The sequence below is a fragment of the Corvus hawaiiensis genome, chromosome 1 (genome assembly GCF_020740725.1).
Source record: "Corvus hawaiiensis isolate bCorHaw1 chromosome 1, bCorHaw1.pri.cur, whole genome shotgun sequence".
Classification (NCBI taxonomy): Eukaryota; Metazoa; Chordata; class Aves; order Passeriformes; family Corvidae; genus Corvus; species Corvus hawaiiensis.
The window spans coordinates 54,345,512-54,355,377 of NC_063213.1; the positions used below are offsets into that span (position 1 = coordinate 54,345,512).

The 9,866-nt window shown below is 38.3% G+C and overlaps 1 protein-coding gene across 4 annotated transcripts in view; it reads left to right on the forward strand.

Moving 5' to 3' along the window:
- ICA1 (islet cell autoantigen 1) overlaps positions 1-8,704 on the forward strand; it is a 69,031-nt gene extending 60,327 nt beyond the window's left edge. For all 4 annotated transcript variants that reach the window (XM_048304801.1, XM_048304809.1, XM_048304818.1 and 1 more), the window contains 3 exons: positions 829-1,104; positions 5,943-6,038; positions 7,771-8,704. In XM_048304801.1, coding sequence (XP_048160758.1) covers positions 829-1,104; positions 5,943-6,038; positions 7,771-7,892 — 494 coding nt within the window. In that variant the 3' untranslated portion in view covers positions 7,893-8,704. The remainder of the gene's footprint in view (positions 1-828; positions 1,105-5,942; positions 6,039-7,770) is intronic.
- The last annotated feature ends 1,162 nt before the right edge of the window (positions 8,705-9,866 follow it).

A 9,866-nucleotide genomic window follows, 5' to 3' on the forward strand; every position in this document is an offset into this window, starting at 1 on the left:
AAATGTTTCCAAGTAAAATAACACTTGGGGGTCCTTGATAGTTCTTTAACTCTCAAAATATTTTGGAAAGGGATTAGGATCCTGGTTTCCAGTTTCATGTATTTTATATAACTATTTAACAATTCTAAAATAGGAAAAAAATGTTTTTAAGGAGTAATGGTTCAAGTGATCTAAGAGCTTCTTCAACTGCAGTTCTGCTGCTGGAAAAACTAGCACAGGGAGTCAGAGGGAAAGTGAGCCCCAATTATTTCTCAGCAGCTTATGAGAAGAAAAAAAATACTACAGAACCAATCAGTGTAGAAGTCTAAGTCTGTGTGATAGACTAACCTTTTGTCATGGGGAAATACCCCAATAATTCAAGCATTGATCAGAAGGCCATAAGGGTGATCTTAAATTCTCACAAGATTCTAGAATAATCCCCAAGTCTTACTTTTTTTCAGTTTATACCAATCTGATTTTTTTGAGAGTTTCATATAATGTTTCAAGAAGCAACATAAAAGTAGTCTTTTCCAATGATCTAAATATTAGACTGTGTAATTATTTCAGTGTGTTTAATAGATTTTTAAGCATACTTGTAGTTTTATTTTTAATGAGAAGTGAGTCTTAACAGCAGTGAGGTTATCTAAGATAATCAAGGAATTATTTGTTCCATAAGGCATAAACCTAGATGTCCAAGAGAATTGAGTCTAAAAGAGAAAATAAATATTCATGCTAAAATATTCCATCTCACTTAAAATACAAAACCTAGATTGGCTATTTTTAAAATGTTCCTTCTTTACTTTCTGTAAAAAAAAAATTATTTATCTTCACTCTCTTGTTCTGAGACAGCTTCAAAGGAAAAGTCTGTGAGATCCTTGGAGCCAGAACCTGGTGATAAGGATGACATGGTATTACTGAATGAGATCCTCAACGCTTCCTCCCTGGATGAGGGGGAATTCAGCAAAGAGTGGACAGCTGTTTTTGGACAGGCTGCTGATCTCACCATGAACTCTTCTGCTAGAGATGGGGAGAACACTTCATCATCTGCAGTACCAGCACCATCAGGCTATTTGCCCTCACAGCTGCTAGACCAAAACATGAATGACTTGCAGTCATCCTTACATGGTGAGGGCTCATCTTGTTCTGTCAGTATGTTGGGGTTAGGGTTTAGAGTATGGTTTTCTGGAATGTAGAAGTGTGGTGAAAGTTTATATTATGCCATGGCTGCAGAAGCCCTGAAATTAAAGCAGAGTATGGCCTGGAGAAAAAACATGTGAGTAACTTAATTTGTTTTTCCAGCCCTTCTCATTCAGTGTTTGAGAATGAAGTACCCAAAACCTAAAGTCAAGATTACTGTCTTGAATGTTTTCATTGAGCTTCTTTAAATGTTCTGTGGACCTTTGAGATAATTTTTTTTCCTGAAACAGAAAATATGTTTGAGTGGGTTTTACTGATTTAATCATAACTGCTGTCTCTGTTAAGGGGCTAAGGAACCAAAAATAAGTTCTGTATTTTGTCTGGGGATACTATTTTTAAACATTGTAGTGAAAATCAGTTGCTTTCTTTTTTTTTTTTTCCCCCCTCCAAGCATCCTATACCATTACATGCAGGGATATGGGTCAGGTAGAATGAGTTGTCTCATCCTAGCAACCATAGGTGGGTTTCTCTTGCAGTCTGGTTACTAATGCAGCTCTTTCTCTCCTCTTTCTTCTGTGCAGTTAAATCTCTTGGCTTTTCCAAGCTAATGCTGGGGGAAAAAAAAGGGGGGAACTAGGGCAGAACTTTCCTGCTGCTGCTTTGGCCTTGAGGAAGGAAGGGAGGGAGGGAGGAAAGCAGGCTGGTGATAAACAGCCAGCAGCACCTACCTTTGTCCTCCTCACAGTCTGGCTGGATTTTTCGTAGGGCTTTGCAAGCTTGAGGGGACTTTGCCTTTTTAGGCTCTGTCCCAAGTCGTTTAAATCCCATTTGGGGAAGAGCAATACAGAAAAGAGTAGCAGACTGATTCTGTCCTGGAGACTATTTCTTGGAAACCATGCAACTGGAAGAGTCATACATGATGTAAAATGACCTGTGACATTTTGGCAGGAATAAGAAAATTTGATTTACTTTATAATTAATACAGTTACTACCAGCACCCCTAGAGCAAGGTATCTGGGTTCATTGGCTTCAGCACGTAGATGAAAAATGGGGGAATGACATTTGCAATGATGCACAGGTTTAGATGTATTTTTATAATGTACGTGATTTTTAAGCAAATTACTAAAAATAGCAACAGAAATATTATGAGATTGATTTTTTTCCCACAGCTTTATGTACTGTTAAATATATTTTACATTTCAGTGTAATTTAAATTTTTAAATGTAAATATATTTTTGAAGGAAAAATATTTTTTAGGTATAAACAGCAAGCGGGGTTGGGTACCCTTTCTAAGGTGGCTGTTAGCTCTCATTTGCATTGGCATTGGGTGCAGTGTTAGAGACTTCAGAATCAGAATTCAGGTATGTTGCATTCAAGGAACACTAGAAATGGAAAATCCATTCCAGTCAACATGGTATCCCAAAATCTTTTTAAGTAAAAAAAATAATAAATCCATACTGAAAGGGAAAAATATGTGGATGTTTTCAAATGGGTTTCCAAGGTTTTGGTAGAAGATTGTGGTAATTGATGTACTAGTATTCAAAAAGTCAGGGCTAATCAGCTGAGTGATTGTATCTGAAAATAATCTTTCTAAGTTTTTTGTTTCTTGTTTTTTAACAGAAGATTAAATTTGGTCCATTTTATGTCTTGTGAAAACTCAGCTTTAACCTTAAACTACATTTGATTTCACTTAACAGCTTTTCTTTCATAATCTGACTTTATCATTGAATATGAGAAGAGAGACTTTTTTTTAAAAATACTAACTGGAGTATAAGCATATCTAGACATTCAAGTTGGAAATATTAGAATATATGAATTATATTTTTGCTGAGGACTTGTGGCATATCTCCTACACTTTTTTTCCCCCCTAACTGGTAGGACTGCTTAATAATTATTCAGTGTGAGGTGCTACACTGTAGCCTCAATGTTGCATACTTCCTGTGTGAATTTGGCCTTAAGACCATAAATATTTTTAAAACTCACATGCTTAACTTTAAGCACATTAACTTTTCTATTAACTTCAGTGGGATTACTTACTTATTTTATGTTAAGCATGCTCATAAATCTTTGGGGCTTTGTTTTCTCTCTGCCTCAGATCTTAATCTGTAAAACAGGCACAATGCTATGCAGGTTATAAACTGTTAGGGTCAGGAATTCCCAGCTCAGAGTTTTCTCTGGCTGTATTTATAGGCAGGATCCAGTACAATGGGACTCTGAATTGCTATGGGGCTACCAGGTGCTGGTTTAAAATACATACAAATGTGTGTGTGTGTGTATACATATCATAGAAACAAAGCATGCTCCCAACATATCTTTTAGATTCTCCTCCAGATACAGCTCTGTAGTTCAGTTGCCTTTCTACATTTTCAGAGGGAGCATTGGCTTTCTCTTTTCATGATGTTTATGGGCCTCATTTACTTACTCATTTATACCATTAAGGGCTCCTCTTTATCTCCCTACATGTGCATATATTCTAGTTGGTAAGAAAATGCACAGCTCACCATTTCCATTTCTAAATTTAATTTTTGCAATGTTTGTGAAGATGCTTGCTGAACAGCAAGCTGTTTGGTTTCCTTTATTGCTGTCTTGGCAATAACCTTTTTGTCTGCTCATGTAACAAAGCCATCCTGTGAACAGGCAAACCAAAACAGGCGTAGGGCCAACAACTGCTTTCAAACTGATAGGCTGCGGTTTGGTTTTGAAAGGCAAAGTTGTTCTCTGTAGCTCACTAAAAACGTAATTCATAATGAAAACATAATGAAAGTATTTAATAAAAATTCTGTGTCAGTCTTTCCCAGTACCTTCATAGATCAGTAATTTCATTATGAAAACATCCCATATTTTCTGCAATGTAGTTGGTTGGATTTTTTTGTTGCTATTGTTACGTTCTTTCTGTTTTTCTAAGTGGCTCTTGAGCTACCTGCATTTCATTAGACAGACAGCCAGGCCACAGCATCTCTCACAGATGTGCTGCCTCCCAGGCCTTAGTCCAGGGACTCAAAAGGATGACAAAGGAGTTCACTGGTCTGAAGTGTTTTGCTCTCTGACCTGCTGAGCACACCAGTGTAAAGGAACATCAATGATGTCTCAGGGAGCCAATTCCTGATCTCACTGAAGTCACTGGGACTTGCACAGAAAGTTTCTGGCAGAGCTCCCATTCATTTCTATCAGATTAGGATTTGGCTCTACTTGTTTAAGCAGCTGACTTTACCTGTTGTCATTCATTGCCTTATCAAACACTTTCTCACAATGCATCTCCAAGCACACAAAAGCATTGCAGTCTACTGTAGCTGTGTGTAATGTCCTCTGCCATTCTCACTTGTGACACAAGCAGAGAAAATGCCTGGAAAAGTGTGTCATTCTGAAGAGGTAATACCATGCTTTCCATTATTTATCATTCAGATTTGCTCACTTGGAAGATTAAATTCTAAAACCTCACTTTCAGAGGGCACAGGCTGGCTCACAAGCCTTTACCACCTTCATCTAGAACAAATACATGTGAGCAGTCTGCATCCAGATTTTGAAGAACTTCTTGGTTAGTTTCCTTAGAGATACAGAGGATGTTTGTGGCTTTAAATTTCCTTCCTAATTCATGTATTTTACAGAAAAACTCTCCTTGCCTCTTTTTATGACACAGCTTGGGCTTTAGACATTTTATAGGCAAGGTAAGATCAGAAAGTGATGAGAATAATCTGCTGAGAGAGGAAGGGTTGATGTGACTGATGTGGTTGTTGCATTACCTGTCAGGATGCTTGGTGCCAGTATCTGACAGGGCTCCCAAAAGTGCGGAAAGTAAGGGGAGGAAGGACAAAAAGAGTAAAAAAGGATAGGAAAGCATGAACTTCTAGAAAAAAGAGACTGAATAAGGAAATGGTAACTGGGTGCATAGATGAGCATCCTGTTTGTGATACTGCCAAATTAGATGGATAATTGACCAGGCCAAACTTAAAGGAGATATTAATTAAATTAGAAATACTATCTCCAGTCCTCTAAATGTAATAAAGGATATGAATTTAAATACCTTAAGTCAGGGACAGAAATTGTTTTGGTCTTTTCCTAATATGTTTCTGCAGTATACTACCCCTAGTTCACTTTACCAGCCTGTTATCTGGCCTCATTATTATCATTACTCTTGTGTGGATATAGAATATGCATGTAAAAATTGTTTCTTTTTTTCCTGCATGGTTGCTCTCTTCTTGCTGAGAAGATCCTTTCAAATAAAGAACAAAAAGAAATACTCCACTAAAATGTAGTTTTAAGTTAACTCGAAGTAATTAATCTTGAATTTAATTCTTCAGTGTTTTGCAATAAATTATCTTTTTTTCAGAATTACTTCAAAATTTACTAAAAAATCTAAGGTCTCTAAATAAGGTTTTGTCTTGAACAGTGGATGACATGGAAGTCTTTGGAACTTCAGAAGTAAAGAAAGGTGGAAAAAAATGTTTGTTATGTGTGGTATTTCCACCCAAATGTTAGTGATTCTTCTCCCTACAGCTGTGTTTGACTTGATTACTGAACTGGCCTTTCTGTGAATGAGTATTAACGGTGATTCAATATGAGAAACAAAAATCCTTTTTAGCCAGGTTAAAGGTTTGAAAAGAGTATAGTTGCCTGAATCTGGAGATGATGAAAGTGATGTGTAGATACTCTCTTGTGAAGGATGTTGCTCCTCTGCAGTCTGACTGCTGACTTCGTGTGTACAAGGACAGATATGAATGGCCATAAACCTAATACTCTGCTCTGCTGTCTGATGCTGCCAGACTCTGGGGTGCTGGAGTTAATAAAGTCACTCCTCATGCTAATGCTGCTGTATTCCTGAATTTTAGGATGGGCAGCCAGCAGTGTGAGCCCACCGTCAATACCACAGCCAGCACAGAAACCACACAGCCTGAATGTGAATGATGACAAGACGCCTGTGAAAGGTGATATTAATGTATTTTTTTCAGTGACTTTGCTTTTCCTTTTTAGCTCTTGTATCTTGCATAGTGTCTCTTGTCTCCTCAGTTACTGTCATAACAAAACTTATTTTTGTTGTAACGACAGCTCAGTCTTGTGCTCCCTGATTACTTTGTTTCACCTTAATTAGGTGTATGATATGTGTGTGTATGTATATTTGTGGTAGGCTTAGTGCTAATAGCATGTCAAAAGAGTAATTTACTGTATAACAAAGGAGCTGAAGCTACAGTTTCTTTTACCTACTTTAATTTTGAGTAACACAGAATAGCATCTGCATGCACTTTGTCTGAGCTAAACAATGTTTTGTAGCTCTAGGGTTTAGCATTGAGTCTAAAATACAGGCTACTGATAAGGCAGAAGAGCCCTAATTGCAAATTTTGTTGATAAACATATATCAGCAATCATCTGTTTAAAACTTAATTCAGTTGTTGCAACTGAGCCAAGAGCGCAGTCTTGCCATCTACCAAGACAAAGCCTTGCTGATTTTTGTCTACTGCTTTCTGGATAAGTGAACCAGGATTATGTTGAATTCCTTTTCCAGTTTGTAGCCAATTTTGTGCATTCACATTTGATCAGAAGCAAAGTCAGAGATGTTCAGTGCAGAAGAAAGGGGTGACATGTATTCCTTCCCCTGACGTTTTTCAGCTCAGCAGAAAAAAAGAAAAGAGGGTTAAGGTGTTTTGGAAACTGTTTTGGAAATCAGTGTGATTACACAGCCACAGGACTGGCACCAGCAGAAGGAACAGCCTTCAGCTATTTGGAAGTCTGTGGTTCTCGAAGTGGCAAATACCAAGAGGAGTGTCATGCCAGGCAGAGCCTATTTTGCCTGTAAATTCTTTGTGTCACAAAGAAAGCTGTCATGTGCCATTATGTCTCTGAGTGAAGAGGACATCTTATTCCACTATCAGTGTAATATGGCATGGGGTCGCAAAAACAAAGCTAGTGGAGATGTACCTTCTTCATAGCAGCCAAAATTGTTACTGCTTTAACCTGAACATCTGCCCAGTTGGAGTAAGAACAGGCAGGAGACTTCTGTGAAATGCATATGTCAATGTGGACACAGAGGTGAAATAGTCCACCTGCTGTTGGTATATTCCCTATTCATATTTTTTCTATATCCATCAAAACAATAGTAGAAGCTGTACTGGGGACTGGCTATCAAACATAACCTCTCTCTCTCTCTCTCTCTCTCCAGCCAATGCATTCCCATTAAAACTTCATTCCAGATGAGTAATGACCTTGTTGGTTGTATACAGGGGAGACAGAACAGTCATATGAATTGGATTTAGGCAAAGGAATTTAGTCCTGTAAGAGAGGGTGAAAGTAAAATTTTCCTTCACTTTCCTTTTGCTTGTTTGCAGGCATGCAGGGGCACACTCAAAATACCTTCTATGAAACAAAGCTAGACAGTGTGAGATTGTTTCTAGTTAAGGTGTTCCTGTACTTGTCATGGCAGGAGCCATATAAAATACATAGCAGACATGTAAAACCCTCATTCTTACTGAAGTTCTATATTCTGATAGTGTTTTAAAATGCTCATTTTAAAATCACACATTCCGATTTTCTTGTCAGAAGTGCCCTTGGTAATAAATTAAACAATAGCATGGCATTTGTTTGACCTCAGTTAAACATTGTCAGTTTTGTTTTAAAATAGCTGACAAGTCTGTGCATTTCTTTTTTCTTTTTTTTTTTTTCCAGAATCTACAAAGAATCCTAAAGACTTGACTGCTTGGTTCAGTCTCTTTGCTGACCTTGACCCATTATCCAATCCCGATGCTGTTGGGAGAACTGATAAAGAACATGAATTGCTTAATGCATGAGTCAGCTGCCTCTGGTAACTCACATTCTTCCCTTCATCAACACTCTTTTGGAGTTTAAAAATACTAAATGAAAATTAGTATGCTGTTGTGAAACTATAAAGTATGTGCCATGATAATAAAACTAAAGGGAATGAATCCCCTTTTCTATAGGTACAGTTATTTGCTCTTGTTTTGTATAAAGAGTTCGCATTTATTTTCTATGTGGACTTAGAAAAATGAGGTTAAGAACTAGGGCAGATTTCTTGCCAAATTAGATTATCTGCTGAAACACTGTCTTTGCCTGGGGTGATGTGGAGGTAACACCAGAGTGAAATACAAATTGCAAACCTATTTTTTTATAATGTTTCTTGAGTAAATTAAAAAAAAAATCATGTAACTGAAGAGGCTGCATGAGTCAAACATCTATCACGTATATAATATATCTACTACTGCTATGTTAAAATGTCAACTAATTTGTTTTGTTAGTACTCACAGTTGAAAAACCTGTGCTGGAGCTAATTATCGAAGACGTAAATTTGGGTCTGTGCAGCCATCGAAATTGTGCCCTTCCCAATCTAACTTATGTGACAAACTGCACTACATAAAGAGAAGTCATGCCCAGGAGGCTTCTTTTCTGAGTTTTTTCTCCATTGCACCAACAGAATTTGCACTTGTTTGCAAAAGTTTCTTGGAACTGATGCTTTACCATGCCTTCAATCCATTTCTGTTTCTGTTCTGAGAATTTCTCATCCAGTTTATTTCTGAAGCATGTGTTATTTTGAGCTTGTTGTGACATTAACTCTTTAATAAAATGATTTTGACAAAAACCACAACTTTATTCCCACTGGAATGCTGTTGTGCTGTTGAATTGATACATAAGCATCTGAAGATAAACATGACCAGTTTTTAGACAGTACCAAACCCTTTGTGTCTGAATAGTAATCCAGTAGGACAGTGAGAAAATTTGAACTCAATGTGGTGTCCCTTTGCTTCCCTGCAACAGAAGGGGAAAAGGCTCATAGATTCATAAAGGTTGGCAACGGCCTCCAAGACCATTGAGTCCAACCTTGGAACAAACAGTTTCCCTGCCAACTAAACAACAGCACTCAGTGCCATGTCTGGTTGTCTTTTGAAAACTTTCAGGCATGGTGGCTCCACCACCTTCCTAGGCAGCCCATTCCAATGCCTGATTACCCCTTCAGTGAAGAAATTCTTCCATATGTCCAACCTGGACAACCCCTGGCGCACCCTGAGGCTGTGTCAGTAGCCAGTTAAGAGCACAAGCTCTATGTACTGTACAGGACCTGCTTTACAATTTATTACAGAATCACAGAATAGCGAGGTTGGAAGAGACCTCCAAGTTCATCGAGTCTAACCCATACCCTAACACCTCAACTAGACTATGGCAGCAAGTGCCATGTCCAGTCTTTTTTTAAACACATCCAGAGATGGTGATTCAACCACCTCCCTGGGCAGACCATTCCAGTACTTTATTATTCTTTCAGTGAAAAACTTTTTCCTAATATCCAACCTATACCTTCCTTGACACAGCTTGAGACAGTGTGCTCTTGTTCTGTCAGTTGCTGCCTGGTGGAAGAGCCCAACCCCCTCCTGTCTACGACCTCCTTTGAGGGAGTTGCAGAGAGCGATAAGGTCACCTCTCCTTTTCTCCAGGCTAAACAACCCCAGCTCCCTCAGGTGTTCTTCATAGGGCTTGTGTTCCAAGCCCCTCACCAGCCTTGTTGCCCTCCTCTGGACACGCTCAAGCATCTCAATGTCCTTCCTAAACTGAGGGGCCCAGAACTGGACACAGTACTCAAGATGTGGCCTCACCAGTGCCAAGTAGAGGCATTTATATTATTTATTTATATTCAGCCATTTTTAATTTGCTTGGTTTTCCTTTTAGTTGGTAAAGTGTTTCACAACCAGTTATCTGTCCACTCAGTGAATCCCTGCCTCATGGTCTATTAGGTAACTAAGTACCTGAAAACAACT